Source organism: Dendrobates tinctorius, unplaced genomic scaffold (genome assembly GCF_039654945.1).
Source record: "Dendrobates tinctorius isolate UK_male_01 unplaced genomic scaffold, ASM3965494v1 ptg000095l, whole genome shotgun sequence".
In the NCBI taxonomy this organism is placed as follows: Eukaryota; Metazoa; Chordata; class Amphibia; order Anura; family Dendrobatidae; genus Dendrobates; species Dendrobates tinctorius.
This window is the reverse complement of record NW_027361763.1, coordinates 11424839-11442782: the sequence shown is the minus strand read 5'-3', so window position 1 is coordinate 11442782 and position 17944 is coordinate 11424839. Positions and strand designations below refer to the sequence as shown.

Sequence of the window (17944 nt, the reverse complement as noted above, 5' to 3'; positions counted from 1 at the left end):
TTTATTTTTATTTTTTTTTTTTTTTTCCTGCATTTTGCCTCTGATTGACTTGTTTGCTCCTTCCATGCCTAAAGCCGAAATAATCACTCCGGCTGGGCTTCACATCTGAACAGTAGATAATTATCAGAATTCTAAATGCAGCTTTAGATGTGTGTGGAGTATAATCCTTTAATACCAGCACAATATAACACAGGCACATTATTTTCAGGTTTATCTTTAATATATAGAAGCAGTAAAACTTTGAAAATATATTCTAAATTTCTACTGTTGGTTTATCCGTGTGACATTAATTTAACCTGTGGTTGTAGTTCTTTTCTGTTCCTGTTTGTGAAGTTGCAGTACCACTTTTTTACCACTGAAAAGGGACCTATTTTTCCATAGCTGTCAATGCAACAGCGCCCCCACATAGCTGACTTTGCATGCTACTTGTGCATGCTTAGGTAATCTTGCTTGCATAGGTGATTGTGGCAGCATTTCCATCCATTTTTATTTTTAATTTTTTTTGGGGTGGGTGGGTGGAGCATTCAACTACTGATTTGCATTCCTTAAAGAGCGCCCATCCCTAAAATCTAATGAGTCCCTCAGTTCTCTTCTTCTTAGGAGATATAACAAACTGTTTTGAGAAAACTGATATTCCGTAAACTGGTTGTTTTATACCCCAAACTAAGTGCCCTGTTCTTAAGGGGTGCTCTAACAACCCTTGCTGAAAACAAAAAACAATAGCGTTATATGGTCATATTATTTAAGAATTTTAATGTATTATTATGTGGGAACTATATGGCGGTAATATGTTGGCTCTTTAAGGGAGTATTGTGGCTATTGCATATTATGTGGCAGTGCTGCTTTGGCACTTTGTGGCAGTATTATGTGCATGCTGCATATTATTTAAGCACGTAATATGGTGCGGTAATATTACCTTGGCACCATGTGGCGGTATTATTACACGCTTTTTTTTTTTTTTTTTTTCTATGCTCCTAAGAGGTAAAAAAACAACTTATTACCCAATCTATCCATTGGGTCATAAATAGACAGCTACTATCCATATTATTTTTACAGTCCTATAAAAAACTAAAATTCAGGGTGGTTTTTAACCCTGTAGATCCCCCTGACACCTGTTTACATTCCTTTTTAAAAATGCTTCCACTTTGCAGCCGCTGAGTCACAGCGGGGTGCTACTTTGTATCAGTTTCTCTTTCTCATAAGACATTGCGTGCCTTGGTTGCAGGAAAATAAACATCCGTTAAAAATGAAAGCGAATGTCGAGAGGGCACAGCTCCTACATCATAAAGTCAATATCCCGTATTTACCTACAGCCAACCCCTTGTGTGCTCAGACCCAGCTGTGATATATAAATGTTTTTAATTAAAGGGATTAGGCTAATTTCACACTTGCTTTTTTTTGCAGCGCGTTTTTCCCGCAAAAAAACGCATTGAAAAAACGCATACAAAAGCATACAACTGCTGCATTTTTATGAGCATGCATGAAAAAAACGCAGCGTTTTTATGCGTTTTTATGCGTTTTTATGCGTTTGCGTTTTTCCAAACATTAGGTGGCCCCTCACACTAACCCAAACCATGACTTTACTAACCCTAACCCTAACCCTGACCCTAACCCTTAACCAAACCATACTTAACCCTAACCCAAACCCTAACTAACCCTAACCCTGACCCTAAACCCCCTTAACTAACCCTAACTCTAACCCAAACCCCTAAATTCCATGCTTAACAAAAAAAAAACGCATGTGCAAAAAAACGCATACATAAGCATGCCAATGCGCACATATGCGCACCCATAGACTTATAATGGGTGTCTTGCTGTAAAAAAACGCATTGCGCGCGCATGCGTTTTTTTGAGGCAAGTCGGACGCCCAAAAAATGCAACAGGATGCATTTTGTGCGCCCGAGCGCATACCGCAAAAAAACGCATGCGCGCAAAAACGCATACAAACGCGTGTGTATGCGCACATAAGCGCATCCCATGCAAAGTATAGGGAAAAAAAACGCATGCGTTTTTTAGCGCTAAAATCCCGCGGAAAAAAACGCAAGTGTGAAACCAGCCTTGCATAAGATAAAAAAAAAAAAAGCACATATTGTTCTTCCAGAGCTTGCACCTTCCCTGCCCGTCAGTTCATCTGATGTTGCGGGTTAGTCTTATTAAGTATCATGATCTGTTTCTATCAGATTAGAACTAATAGCGTTATTCATCCTGAGCTTCCTAGTTCAGGAACAGTATGCCAAGAAGGTGAAAGAGGCTGAGCTGCAATACCATTCACAACCTGTAGACAGGTGTGGCGCTGTTTTGGTAATTAAGCGACCCCCCCCCCCCCCCTTCAACCCCTTTTTTGTTTCTAGTTTTTCCCTTTTAATCCGTCTGTCCCATGTATTGATACATTACCCATTACTAGATACAGCACTCTTAGAAAGAAGAACTAGTGAGTTGCTGCTGATCTCCAGGAAAGAGAGGAACTTAACTATTAATCAAGGATATGAGGACACTTCTAGATCGGAAACCGTAAGTTCTCCATTTTAGGAACCTTTTAAAAATAATAAATATTCAGGTAAAGCGTTTAACTGTCCATAACATGTTAGATTATAGGAAGACAGTTTTGGTCATCAGAGACAGTTTTGGTCAACAACCCCCAGTGCTCTTCCTCCTACCTGCCCTGCCCTCCTCCCCCAAAACCAACTTCTCCACCATTACAGAAGATTGACTCTCCACTCTACTCTCAAGATCACATCTCACTACCTGTGCACTTGACCCGATCCCATCCCACTTCATCCCAAACCTCACCACAGTCTTCATCCCAACCCTAACCCATCTCTTCAACCTATCACTAACAACTGGTGTTTTCCCCTCAAGCTTTAAACATGCCTCAATCACACCTATCCTCAAAAAGCCCTCTCTTGACCCATCCTCTGTATCTAGCTATCGCCCTATATCACTTCTCCCCTATGCCTCAAATCTACTGGAACAACATGTCCATCTTGAACTGTCCTCCCACCTCTCTTCTTGCTCCCTCCTTGACCACTTGCAATTCGGCTTCCGGCCACACCACTCCACTGAAACTGCCCTAACTAAGGTCACCAATGACCTACTAGCCGCCAAGGCCAAGCGACACTACTCTGTCCTCCTCCTCCTGGACCTGTCCTCTGCCTTTGACACAGTGGACCATTCCCTACTATTACAGACCCTCCCATCTCTTGGTATCACAGACTTGGCCCTATCTTGGATCGCGTCATACCTAGCAGACCGGACATTCAGCGCCTCCCATTCGCACCACACCTCCTCACCGCGCCCCCTATCCGTCGGCGTCCCGCAAGGTTCAGTCCTAGGGCCCCTGCTCTTCTCCGTTTACACCTTCGGCCTCGGACAGCTCATAGAATCTCATGGCTTTCAGTCTCACCTCTATGCTGATGACACACAGATCTACATCTCTGGACCAGATATCACCTCCCTACTAACCAGAATCCCTCAATGTCTGTCTGCTATTTCATCCTTTCATCTTCTTCTCTGCTAGATTTCTAAAACTTAATATGGACAAAACAGAATTAATCATCTTTCCCCCCCCATCTCACGTGACCCCCCCCCCCCCCCCAACAAACCTATCCATTACAGTAAACGGCTGCCCACTCTCTCCAGTCCCACAAGCTCGCTGCCTTGGGTTTATCCTTGACACTGATATCTCCTTCAAACCACATATCCAAGCCCTTTCCACTTCCTGCCGACTTCAACTCAAAAATATTTCACGAATCCGTTCATTCCTCAACCAAGAATCTGCAAAAACCCTAGTCCATTCCCTCATCATCTCCCGCCTTGACTACTGCACCTCCTGCTCTGTGGCCTCCCCTCTAAAACTCTCGCACCCCTCCAATCTATTCTTATCTCTGCTGCCCGACTAATCCACCTGTCCCCCCGCTATTCCCCGGCCTCTCCCCTCTGTCAATCCCTGCACTGGCTCCCCATTACCCAAAGACTCCTGTTCAAAACCCTAACCATGACATACAAAGCCATCCACTACCTGAGTCCTCCGTACATCTGTGACCTCGTCTCCCGGTACTTACCTGCACGAAACCTCCGATCCTCACAAGATCTCCTCCTGTACTCCCCTCTTATCTCCCCTTCCCACAATTGCATAAAAGACTTCTCCCGCGCATCCCCTCTACTCTGGAACTCTCTACCACAACATATCAGACTCTCGCCTACCATGGAAACGTTCAAAAAGAACTTGAAGGCCTACAACTTACAGTAACCACTGATCCACCAAACCGCTGCACGACCAGCTCTACCCTCGCCTACTGTATCCTCACCCATCCCGTTGTAGATTGTGAGCCCTCGCGGGCAGGGTCCTCTCTCATCCTGTACCAGTCGTGACTTGTATTGTTTAGGATTACTGTACTTGTATGTATTATGTATACCCCTCCTCACATGTAAAGCGCCAAGGAATAAATGGCGCTATAATAATGTGTTCCCATGACCCCTTTTGTATTGGGATGAGCCAAGCCTGTGCTCCTAAAACATTGGTCTCAATCCTGTGACCTGCTATTAGGACTGTTGATCTAGAAAACAGCTATGAAATCCTCATCGAGCAGTCTACTACTCCATGTAGATGACACATTGGGCTGTACATGAGAGCCTATACCTTCTGGATTGATGAAGTAGTAGTAATAGTTGCCATATAGAGGTTTACCGGGAGCTACAACCAATGATGATGCCAATGCAATAATCTATTTACTTGTAGATACTTGACAAGCTTGTGTTGAGAGACAGCATTAAAAATGAAAGTCATGGGGTGTGCGAGAAGCCCATTTCGGTTCCTATTCATTGTTTCGGATTATAAGCAATGTCTCTCTGTGGTACATCACGTGCTGTGTGTGTTTCGTTTGATGTAGTTGTGGTGGCGATTTCTATTCCTTGTTTCTTTTTACACTCTCCTTTTTAGTTTTCTTAGAGTGATGCGAGTATTGACTTGATTTTTCTTTCACTTTTTTTTTTCTTACCAATCTTGCATTGCTATAAATGTCGTCATGCAGTTTACAAAGGGCTTTTTCCTTTTAGACTGTGCTGCCTGTTTTACAGATTTCAGTGTTTTGAACTCCAAGACAATAAAGGTTCTTCTAATGGAGGTAAATTCCACAATGTTCTTCCCTATAATGACTGGTTGCCATGGCAGTGCTATAGGACTTTCGGTGTTCACTTGCACACAATAGGGGGTAGCTGTCGGCAAATGGCAAATGCGAAATGACCCATCGCAACCAGTCGGATGTATGCTTTTATGGCTTGACTCATGATTGTTTTATGAAAGCTGATTGGTCGATGTGCGTTAATGTCAATTTTCTCTGTCACTTGAGATGCATTTAGTGCTTATGTCTCGTTGTTGTGCAGATGGCGTATCGGCTTGTGTTCTTCACGTCCACTTAAATACCTGATGCAGTAATATAACCAATTAGTCTTCACGTGAGCACATGTCTTCTCTCCTGAAATACTCTGTGCTGCTGCGAGATTCTGATTGTTCTACAAGGCTCCATTAACTTGTGCCTTACCGTATCCCATCTATTAGTGCCACATGGGTGAAGAGTTAACTCGCTATCCCCCATAAGGTCAGGAAACTGACTTGTGCACTGCAGGAGCAAGGTTTCCAGCAGAGCAGAGTGTTTCAGGAGAGTAGCACGCTGACTTGTGGCTGTGATCTGCCTGCTCTCTTATAAATGGAGCCACAGTATCAGCACAACCTTCTCTTCCTTAAATACTCGGTGCTGCTGGGTGATCCTTTCCTCAGTCCCGCTCACACTTTACTCCAATGTCATCCTATTGTGTCAGCGTCCCTCACACCACTCTTTCCTGAAATGCTCTGTGCTGCTGGGGTGTCTACTGCCCTTTAAGACATCCCACTATTTTTATAGGGTGCACTTGGCTGACGAAAAAATGATCAAAAAAATGTTGATTTCTTGTCGAGCGTCATACAGTATGTGTGATGCCTGGTGGCGGTACCAGTGTCCTCACCTGTCCTTCTCATTATCGCCCTCTACAGGTTGAGACATCAGACCCGTAAGGAGCTCTATGCGTATAAACAGGTGAGGCTCCAAACTTCCGATTTCTGCATTCTTTCACCCCCTGAGTCTTTGGATGGCCGGAATTCCATATAAGACAGGCAAATTGGTCATAGGCAAAGAAAAATTAGGACTGTGAAAGTTTGACAATGGCTAGAACTTTCTGTCTGTCCTGCTGTAGTTATGAAACAAGTTTGGGACCAGTGTTCCAGAAATTCTAATGAGTGAAGCCAGGGGGCGATATTGCACTGATTTAACGCCCCCTGATGTGATAATAACCAGTCAATCAGTATTTGGAAGAGGGGATTTTTATTTTCTGACATAAAACATTGGTAGGACTAAAGTTTCTGTTATATATATTTTTTTTTTTTTTTTTTTTTTTATTTTTCAGGTTATTTTGAAAGAGAAAGTAAAAGAGTTGAATCTCTATGAGGTTAGTGTCTGATTTCTCTGAAAACTATAATTTCCTCTGTTGGTTCCCACATGACATCACGTCATTCTGCTTTCATCTCCTTGTAGATTTGTGCTGTTTGCCTAGAGGAGTTCAAGCCCAAGGATGAGCTGGGTATATGTCCATGCAAGCACGCCTTTCACAGAAAGTAAGTCCTGCGCCTTCACTGTGTTTAACCCCTTCACCCCCCAAGGGTGGTTTGCACGTTCATGACCGGGCCAATTTTTACAATTCTGACCACTGTCCCTTTATGAGGTAATAACTCTGGAACGCTTCCATGGATCCCGGTGATTCTGACATTGTTTTCTCGTGACATATTGTCCTTCATGTTAGTGGTAACAATTCTTTGATATAACTTGCGTTTATTTGTGAAAAAAAAAAAAACCGGAAATTTGGCGAAAATTTTTTAAATTTCTCAATTTTCCAACTTTGAATTTTTATGCCCTTAAATCACAGAGATACGGCACACAAAAAACTCAATAAGTAACATTTCCCACATGTTTACTTTACATCAGCACAATTTTGGAACCCAAATTTTTTTTTTTTTTTCTTAGGAAGTTATAAGGGTTAAAAATTGACCAGCGATTTCTCATTTTTCCAACACCATCTTATTTTTACGGACCACATCACATTTGAAGTCACTTTGAGGGGTCTATATGATAGAAAATACCCAAAAGTGACACCATTCTAAAAACTGCACCCCTCAAGGTGCTCAAAACCACATTCAAGAAGTTTATTAACCCTTCAGGTGCTTCACAGGAATTTCTTGAATGTTTAAAAAAACAAATGAACATTTAACTTTTTTTTTCACAAAAAAAATTACTTCAGGTTAAATTTTTTATTTTACCAAGGGTAACAGGAGAAATTGGACTGCAAAAGTTATTGTGCAATATGTCCTGAGTACGATGATACCTGATATGTGGGGGGGAACCACTGTTTCGGCGCATGGCAGAGCTCAGAAGGGAAGGAGCGCCGTTTGACTTTTTCACTGCAAATTTGGCTGCAATTCAGAACGGACACCATGTCGCGTTGGGAGAGCCCCTGATGTGCCTAAACAGTGGAAACCCCCCACAAGTGACCCCATTTTGGAAACTAGACCCCCCCACGGAACTTATCTAGATGTGTGGTGAGAACTTTGAACCCCCAAGGGCTTCACAGAAGTTTATAACGTAGAGCGGTACAATTAAAAAATCATATTTTTTCCCACAAAAAAATGATCTTTTCACCCCCCAACTTTTATTTTCCCAAGGGTAACAGGACCCCAAAAGTTATTGTGCAATTTGTCCTGAGAATGCTGATACCCCATATGTGGGGGTAAACCACTGTTTGGGCGCATGGCAGAGCTCGGAAGGGAAGCAGCGCCATTTGACGTTTTTGGCTGGAATTGAGATCAAACGTCATGTTGCGATTGGAAACCCCCAAATTCTAACTCCAACCCTAACCCCAACACACCCCTAACCCTAATGGGAAAATGGAAATACATTTTTTTTTTTTTTTTTTTGTTTATTTTATTATTTTTCCCTAACTAAGGGGGTGATAACTGGGGGGTTTGATTTACTATATATGGCGGTTTTTATGTTTGGCAGCTGTCACACGCTAAAAGACGCTTTTTATTGTAAAAATAGTTTTTGCATCACCACATATTGAGAGCTATAATTTTTCCATATTTTGACCCACCGAGTCATGTGAGGTCTTATTTTTTGCGGGACGAGTTGACGTTTTTATTGGTACCATTTTCGGGCGCGTGACACTTTTTGATCGCTTTTTATTACGATTTTTGGGACGCAGAATGAACAAAAACCAGCATTACATGAATTTCTTTTGGGGGGGGTGCGTTTACACCGTTCCGCCTGCGGTAAAATTGATAAAGCAGTTTTATTCTTCGGGTCAGTACGGTTACAGCGATACCTCATTTATGTCCTTTTTTATGTTTTGGCACTTTTATGCAATGAAAACTATTTTATATAAAAAAAAACTATTTTTGCATCGTTTTATTCTGCGAGCAATAACTTTTTTATTTTTTCAGCGGTACCATGGATATTTACTCTATTTTCCGCTTTGTAAGACGCCCTTTTTTTCCCCCAAACTTGGGGGGAAAATGGGGGTGCGTCTTACAAAGAGGTTATACATTACTGGGTGTAGGCCGCAGGGGTGTCCGGCTGTCCATCGGCGCTGTGGGTGTCTCTGGGTGCCCAGCCGTGTCTCCACGTGCCCAGCGGTGTCTCCGGTTCCAATCCCAGGGCTCTGGTGACATTTTGCAACAGGCCAGAGCCCCGGGGCTCCCTCTCGGCTCCCTCTGTTTTGGGCTCCGGCAATATGGCGGCCGCCGCCGGAGGCGGCGCATGCGCTGATGATGATCTCGGGACAGATCTCGCTGAAATCTCATCTCTCGAGATCTCAGTCCCGAGATCACAATCGGCGCATGCGCCGCCATATTGCCGAATCCCAAAACAGAGGGAGCCGAGAAGGAGCCCCAGGGCTCTGGCCTGTCGCAAAATGTCGCCAGAGCCCCGAATTGGAACCGGAGACACCCACAGCGCCGACGGACACCCGGTAAATGTAGGCAGAGCCCCGGGCTGCTGCACGACCCCCCCCCCCCCCCCCCGGCAGCAGTACAGCCCCCTTGGCAGCAGCACAAGCCCCCCTGGCAGCAAAATGCACATCGGAGCACCCTCTCATCCCTGCCTGCAGTATTGCCCCGCTGCTGCCTCCTCCAGCAGCGACCCTGGGACCCCACTTCACCGCAGCCACCACCCCCGGTAAGCAATAAGACACCTGGATTATAAGAGGCACCACCATTTTATTAAAAAAAGTTTTTTCCTATTTTTCTCAATTTGTGGCGCGTCTTATAATCCGGAGCGTCTTATAAAACGAAAAATACGGTATATCCGTCTTTTTGATCGCGCGTTATTGCACTTTTTGTTTGGCAGTATGATGATAGAGCATTATTTTTTGCTTCGTTTTTTATTTTTTAAGGGGTTCAAGAAAGGGGTTAACTAGTGGGACAGTTTTATAGGTCGGGTCATTACGGACACGGCGATACCAAATATGTGTATATTTATTGTTTTGTTTTTTCAAAAAATGAATTTATATATATTTTAAACTTTATTACATTGTCCCAGGGGGGACATCACTGTCATGTGACAGATCGCTGATCTGACACAGGCGCTACACAGGCTTCCTCATGCTTGCGCTTTGCAGGCAGTGAGGAAGACGCCTCCCTGCAGGCCCCCGCCGCCATATTGGATCCGGGGACCTGCAGGGAAGGAGGCCCAGGGAAGCACGAGGGAGCCCCCTCCCTTCTCTCCTATGCCGCCGAAGCACTGCGATCATGTTTGATCACAGTGTGCGGGGGTTAATGTGTCGGGGGCAGTCCGACACCGCCCCTGACACATAGTGCCAGGTGTCAGCTGTGATAATCAGCTGACACCCGGCTGCGATCAGCGGCGCCCCCCCCCCTTGAGCGCCGCTGATCGCGCTAGACGTACTATTCCGTCCTTGAGACTTAGGTCCCAGATCACATGGACGGAATAGTATGTCTAATGTAGGAAAGGGGTTAAGGTTAGAACGCAACACACATGATCCCGACCATTACATTACTGATCCTGAGTTACATCCTGTATTATACTCCAGAGCTGCACTCACTATTCTGCTGGTACAGTCACTGTGTACATACATTACATTACTGATCCAGAGTTACATCCTGTATTATACCCCAGAGCTGCGCTCACTATTCTGCTGGTGCAGTCACTATGTACATACATTACATTACTGATCCTGAGTTACATCCTGTATTATACTCCAGAGCTGCACTCACTATTCTGCTGGTGCAGTCACTATGTACATACATTACATTACTGATCCTGAGTTACATCCTGTATTATACCCCAGAGCTGCGCTCACTATTCTGCTGGTGCAGTCACTATGTACATACATTACATTACTGATCCTGAGTTACATCCTGTATTATACTCCAGAGCTGCACTCACTATTCTGTTGGTGCAGTCACTGTGTGCATACATTACATTACTGATCCTGAGTTACATCCTGTATTATACCCCAGAGCTGCACTCACTATTCTGTTGGTGCAGTCACTGTGTACATACATTACATTACTGATCCTGAGTTACATCCTGTATTATACCCCAGAGCTGCACTCTCTATTCTGCTGGTGCAGTCACTGTGTCCCTTATATTATTAACCCTTTATGCCATGTTTGTTTCTCTAATTATGTTCTTCTTTCAGGTGCCTCATTAAATGGCTGGAAGTGCGGAAAGTGTGCCCTTTGTGTAACATGCCCGTCCTGCAGTTGGCACAGCTTCACAATAACCAGGAGCCCGGACCCCCGCAGGGCCCGCTGCCCGGGGCGGAGAACATTGTATAGTCTACGGCTGGCACGTCGTCAAGGGTCGCCCATACCAGAAGCCACAGATCACATGTCCTTATCCCGATTCTTCGGGGCAGATCCCAGAATCCTGGTCTGCAGCTGATGGATTCCTGCCGCCATCTCTGACATGGATGTGTGGTCTCTGTAGCAACCAAAGCACTTTGATCGCCCGTCCCTCCGCAGGGGGCACACAAGGGAACTTGGCAGCAGTATTTGGCCTTGGTCGAGCACTTTACAAGATCTCACTGGGACTCTTGCAACTTTTTTTCGTTTTTCTTTTAAAACCTTTTATATGGAAATTCTTTTACTGGAAGTTTCGCTGTGCCGAGGTCGGACGCGGCACCAGTGTCCATTTACAAAGGGAAGGGATGGCGCCGGCCCCCGAGGAGCTGGGGATGGAGTAATGCCGCACTATGCAAACTGCTTCCTGTAAAGCGTGCAGACCCCTGGATGAGAGAAGCCTGGTCCTCGCCGGGGTCCTGTACACACCCGTAGGGTCTTCATAAATTAGTGCACCCATTACTTGCACTTATACCAGCTTCACCAGAATCCCGAAAGTCGGACCTTTCTGCCCTAATTACACCATTGAGGCGCCTCAGAGCTGATAATGGTTTAAATGTGTTTTTTGGGGCTAAAAAAAAAAAATCATTTTTTGGGGGTTTTATTAAAAATATTACCCCCCTCCGGTTTCTACAAGCCACAAAAAATGCTTTGCTTTGGTCATAAATCGGCTGAGAAGAGCTCAGAAAACGACAGATAACAGTTACAGACTTTTTGTCCAAAGAGCTCACTGACACATTTTCAGCTGACTCTTTCTTCAGCGAGCGATAGACGCAAAAGTGTTGAAGGGGGAAACTGATCCACGTTTTAAAATTATTTTTTTTTTTTTTTTTTTTTTTTTTTTGTGGATTTTACAGGAAGTTGTCGCCAGGCGACCAAGAAATGGTAGAATTTTACAGGAAACGCAGCACTTGGGCCATTAACCCTTTAGTAACTCCCCCCCCCCCCCCCCCCCCCCCCAAAGCATCATATGCCAGGCTATGTTGGCAATGCCAAGCCTTGTCAGTGCCCATAAAATGGTTGTCATTATATTACGCATGATATTTTTTTTTGTCGGGTTGGGGCGGGGGGGGGGGGGGGGGGCAAAAAAAACTAGGGATTTTTTTTTTTTTTTTTTTTAAATTAACAATAAAAAAGCCAAATTGTATATTTAAGACTTTGAGGCCCGTGTAACGTGGCAATGATCGGTCCTATCTGCCGGATAGGATAAGAGCACTTAGTATTTTTTTTTTTTTTCAAAGATGGCTAAAGGTGTCTTGTAAAATCGTCCCTTATAAAAAAAAAAAAAAAAGCCCGGGACCATCCAAATTTCTAATGAGGAGACAATATCACAGATTACATCTTTTTTTTCCTATACAAAAGATTAATGTTAAAGCATATCCGGGGTGGAAAATAAACTGTTTTGCAAGACACGAAGGCCCTAAGTAGTCACCTCTTTGGGAGAACATCTGTTGCTAGGCAATGATTTAAACGGAAGCATTTGGAATTTTGAAGGAAACTGTTTCCGGGGCAACAGCTTAAATGTAAACATCAGGATTCTAAAGGGAACTGCACGACCCAAGATCACCTTTTTTGATCTACGTGTGTTTCCCCCCCCCCACATACTCCATGTTGGATTTAATATTAATAATTCAGGTTTCGGTGGATCCTAATAACTTTATTTTTTAATCACTCTCTATAATAAAGATTATTATTTATTTATTTTTTTTAAAGTCATTCTTGCTAGAAGGATAGAACTTCTGTCTTACAGCGCCTCACCTGGCTTGTGTCTGTTACTGCAGCGCTAAATGAAGTGGTGATACCACACACCGCCTGTGGACCAGTGTGGCGCTGTTTTTGAAGGCGTCACTTCTCTGGTATTTGTCTCACCATTCTCCTTCCTTATGTAGATCCTGCGAGTTTTCTTACTCTTTTGTTGTTCTCAGTCATTTTCATAATAAGATAAAGATATTATTATATTATACATTTTTTTTTTTTTCTCTTCTAGTTAGGAAGCAGTGTGCTCTGGTTCCCCGCTCAGTGTTATCTCCAAGCGCCTTACTTTATTTAGCGCCGGTCATTTGCTACAGAAGGCTTATTGGGATGTGATGGTCGTGTTTTTGAGATGAGTCAACAGTTTTGGCAAGACTAAGTAGAATATTCAAGTGTTAGTAACCAATCAAAACAATAGCTGTTCTTTAAAAGAAAAAAACAACAACAAAAAAACACCGTGTCATCATTTACCTATAGAATTAGTCCACATAAAAAGTTGAGTCACTGTGTACAGACACTATACACTGATCCTGTATTATACTCCAGAGCTGCACTCACTATTCTGCTGGTGCAGTCACTGTGTACATGCATTACATTACTGATCCTGAGTTACATCCTGTATTATACCCCAGATCTGCACTCACTATTCTGCTGGTGCAGTCACTGTGTACATACATTACATTACTGATCCTGAGTTACATCCTGTATTATACTCCAGAGCTGCACTCACTATTCTGCTGGTGCAGTCACTGTGTACATACATTACATTACTGATCCTGAGTTGCATCCTGTATTATACTCCAGAGCTGCCCTCAGTATTCTGATGGTGCAGTCACTGTGTACATACATTACATTACTGATCCTGTATTATACTCCAGAGCTGCACTCACTATTCTGCTGGTGCAGTCACTGTGTACATACATTACATTACTGATCCTGTATTATTCTCCAGAGCTGCACTCACTATTCTGCTGGTGCAGTCACTGTGTACATACATTACATTACTGATCCTGTATTATACTCCAGAGCTGCACTCACTATTCTGCTGGTGCAGTCACTGTGTACATACATTACATTACTGATCCTGAGTTACATCCTGTGTTATACTCCAGACATACATTACTGATCCTGAGTTACATCCTGTATTATACCCCAGAGCTGCACTCACTATTCTGCTGGTGCAGTCACTGTGTACATACATTACATTACTGATCCTGAGTTACATCCTGTATTATACTCCAGAGCTGCATTCACTATTCTGCTGGTGCAGTCACTGTGTACATACATTACTGCTCCTGAGTTACATCCTGTATTATACCCCAGAGCTGCACTCACTATTCTGATGGTGCAGTCACTGTGTACATACATTACATTACTGCTCCTGAGTTACATCCTGTATTATACTCCAGAGCTGCACTCACTATTCTGCTGGTGCAGTCACTGTGTACATACATTACATTACTGATCCTGAGTTACATCCTGTATTATACCTCAGAGCTGCACTCACTATTCTGCTGGTGCAGTCACTGTGTACATACATTACTGATCCTGAGTTACATCCTGTATTATACCCCAGAGCTGCACTCACTATTCTGCTGGTGCAGTCACTGTGTACATACAATACATTACTGATCCTGAGTTATATCCTGTATTATACTCCAGAGCTGCACTCACTATTCTGCTGGTGCAGTCACTGTGTACATACATTACATTACTGATCCTGTATTATACTCCAGAGCTGCACTCACTATTCTGCTGGTGCAGTCACTGTGTACATACATTACATTACTGATCCTGTATTATACTCCAGAGCTGCACTCACTATTCTGCTGGTGCAGTCACTGTGTACATACATTACATTACTGATCCTGAGTTACACTCCAGAGCTGCACTCACTATTCTGCTGGTGCAGTCACTGTGTACATACATTACATTACTGATCCTGAGTTACATCCTGTGTTATACTCCAGACATACATTACTGATCCTGAGTTACATCCTGTATTATACCCCAGAGCTGCACTCACTATTCTGCTGGTGCAGTCACTGTGTACATACATTACATTACTGATCCTGAGTTACATCCTGTATTATACTCCAGAGCTGCATTCACTATTCTGCTGGTGCAGTCACTGTGTACATACATTACTGCTCCTGAGTTACATCCTGTATTATACCCCAGAGCTGCACTCACTATTCTGATGGTGCAGTCACTGTGTACATACATTACATTACTGCTCCTGAGTTACATCCTGTATTATACTCCAGAGCTGCACTCACTATTCTGCTGGTGCAGTCACTGTGTACATACATTACATTACTGATCCTGAGTTACATCCTGTATTATACCCCAGAGCTGCAGTCACTATTCTGCTGGTGCAGTCACTGTGTACATACATTACATTACTGCTCCTGAGTTATATCCTGTATTATACCCCAGAGCTGCACTCACTATTCTGATGGTGCAGTCACTGTGTACATGTATAATGTATGTACACAGTGATTGCACCAGCAGAATAGTGAGTGCAGCTCTAGAGTATATGTGCACGTCAGTGACTCGGCTTTCTTATGTCGACTCTGGTATATGGTGTTTTCCATCGGTGTATCTAAGCCACTTCAGTATTACGAATATCTAACAATCGTATTATTGCTGTCAGACTGTCATTCTTGCTTTATGAGCCTCATCCTCTAAATTTCTACAGTTCTCATTCCCCAGCCAGCGCCAGTGATGGGGCGGGGGGGGGGATGTAACGCCGTTTTTTTTTTTTTTTTTTCACCCAATTTTTCAAAACCTAAAAAGCGGTGACCCTAAAAAGATTTTTTTTTTTGCGGCAAACCGTGAAAATTTTAGCAATACTGCCCGCAAAAAACACTGGGAAGTGTAAAAGAAACCTAAGAATAACAAGTAGACTTTTACAGTCAGGTGTATGGCTTTCAAAATGAAGAATTTACATTTTCTTGATAGCTTGCCTAATCTATGAGCTTTTTCTCTATTATTTTTTTATTTTTTGCTTTAAATCATTGTAATAAAATATATTTCTTATAGTTTGGCCAAACTTTTTTTTTTTTTGCATTCTTGATGCGCTCCTTACTATGGTCTTACACTGATACCTGTGGTGCTCCCTACGATTCCCATAATGTAATTAGTTCTGACGTGCAGTCCAAAAATTATTTTTTTTTTAAAGTATTTTTGGTTAATTTTTTGACTTCCCTATGTGACGAGCGCGGTAATCGATGGGAAGTATATTGTAACGTTAGACTCCTAGTTGTGCCTGAGTGACTAAAGCCGAGTTTGTATACTTGTCTATAAGGGCTCTGTTGCTTTAAAAATGTATCTGTATCGTCCATGTAATGGGTATGGTCTTGAAATATTCTAATTTCTTCCAGGTCAGGTTGGATTAATTGTTTATTAACGTGTTTTTTTTTCTTTTTTTTTTTTTTTTTTTTTAATGGAGTCAGTTGTAAAGTTTTTGGAGCATTTGGTAAAATTGGTTGACTAAAATGTTATCCCTTTAATTGTGGTGGCGGCCATCTTGTGAGATAAGAGATTATTATTATTTTTATAATACCTTTTTCTTTTTTTTTTTTTTTTTTCCTCAAAATATCACCTAAAACTAACCACATAATCAGGAACTTGTATTTTGTATTAAAATATTGGTTGATTGTATCTTTACCACACACCACAATGGCTGCTGGTATTTAAAGAGACTAAAATTAGATTTTCTTTGGACACTGTAGATCTTTTAGCTGGTCTTTCATTTGTCCAAAAATATAAAATTTTCACTAATAATTTTAGTTTATCTGTGAAAAAGTGTTTTAAAGCCTCGTCGGAGAAGTACACAATGGAGGCAGCCATCTTGATTTCTATACCAATCAGAAGGAAATTTGGGGACATCAGTGCCCTTCAAGGTTGTGTAGCGGTTATGGCTGCCATGTATAGACAAAATAGATGATCCAGTGTCGTTTTCGCAAACTTTTTTTTTTTTTTAAGGATTTGATCTTAAGGCCCAGTTGTTGGATACGTATTTTTGTATTGGTCAAATTTTCTCGCTAGAATCTAACTAGATTGTAATAGGTAGATGAGGGAGTGTTGTGATGGTGGGGAGTTGTCTAAAATCTTGTGCCAAAATTTGTAACTTTTTTTTTTTTCTATTTTTTTAAAAAAAAAAATGTAAAGGTCATATTACAATTATCATGATGTCACATATCAGTAATGGTTCTAAGTCCAGAACATGGGGAACTCCAATTACTGAGAAATAAATTTCCCAGGCATTTCTAACCCTTATTTATGACCACAGGGGGCAGCATTTTGTGTTTTCAATGTTGATCTAGTGAAGATATTTCGATATAGTCTCCTCTAAATAATGAAAACAACATTAGATCTGTGCTCCATTATTATGCCTGCTGTGGGAGTTTCTTTAGAATTTTGATGACAATTATGGCAATGATATACATCATTGATATACATCATTAATATTTCCAACTGGGAAGTGGTTTCTAAGAATTTCCCACTTTTCCTTGTTTGTACTTTCTGGAAGAAAATTCCGGAAGCAATAACGTGCCTGAGTGTCATGTCCCTTTTAAATCCCTCTACAAAAAGACTTTTTTTTTTTTAAAGTCATGACCTATCCATATTGACCAAACACGGTAATGTCAATACAGTGTTAAACCACAAAAAGGATATTTGTTTTATTATTACTTTTCTCCTTGTGTGTTTTATTTATTTTTTATTTTTATTTTTTTGCTTTTCATTATTTTTCTCGCGTAGTTTGTGAGACCTCAGGTTCTCGGTTTCATAGACGTGTTTGTACACTAAAAAGAGAAGAGCAAATTCTGCAGCAGAATTATTTTTTAAAACGTAAAAAAAAAAATAAATAAAATAAAAACTCACTGTTTTTGTAAGCTATATTTTTGTATATTTAATTGCTATTAAAACTGTTTTTTGCTAACTACGATATTCATATGAAACAAGAAAACTGTTTTTTGCATGTGATTTGACTTGAAATGTAAATAAAGGAGATCTTTTCAAAACTGCTTTTGTGTGTGAACGCAGTCGTGAGTCATCTTCCACGTGTCCCAAAGTGAAATTATTTTGATTTTTTTTTTTTTTCTCATAGGTTAGAATGCTACTGTACACCGCAGCAAAAACTGCTGTGGATCCGCAGCAGAATCCGCAGCGTGTGCACACACCCTTAAGCCTTTCCCAGCCAGCTTTTAGAAAAGTGGATGGAGCCAAAGTGGCCAAGCA

At 42.1% G+C, this 17944-nt stretch overlaps 1 protein-coding gene across 6 annotated transcripts in view; it reads left to right on the top strand.

The window, feature by feature from the left end:
- The window catches only part of LOC141098755 (RING finger protein 24), a 113924-nt gene extending 96194 nt beyond the window's left edge, over positions 1-17730 (top strand). For all 6 annotated transcript variants that reach the window (XM_073586727.1, XM_073586726.1, XM_073586725.1 and 3 more), the window contains 4 exons: positions 6029-6071; positions 6439-6480; positions 6567-6646; positions 10744-17730. In XM_073586727.1, the coding sequence (XP_073442828.1) occupies positions 6029-6071; positions 6439-6480; positions 6567-6646; positions 10744-10882 (304 nt within the window). In that variant the 3' untranslated portion in view covers positions 10883-17730. The remainder of the gene's footprint in view (positions 1-6028; positions 6072-6438; positions 6481-6566; positions 6647-10743) is intronic.
- The last annotated feature ends 214 nt before the right edge of the window (positions 17731-17944 follow it).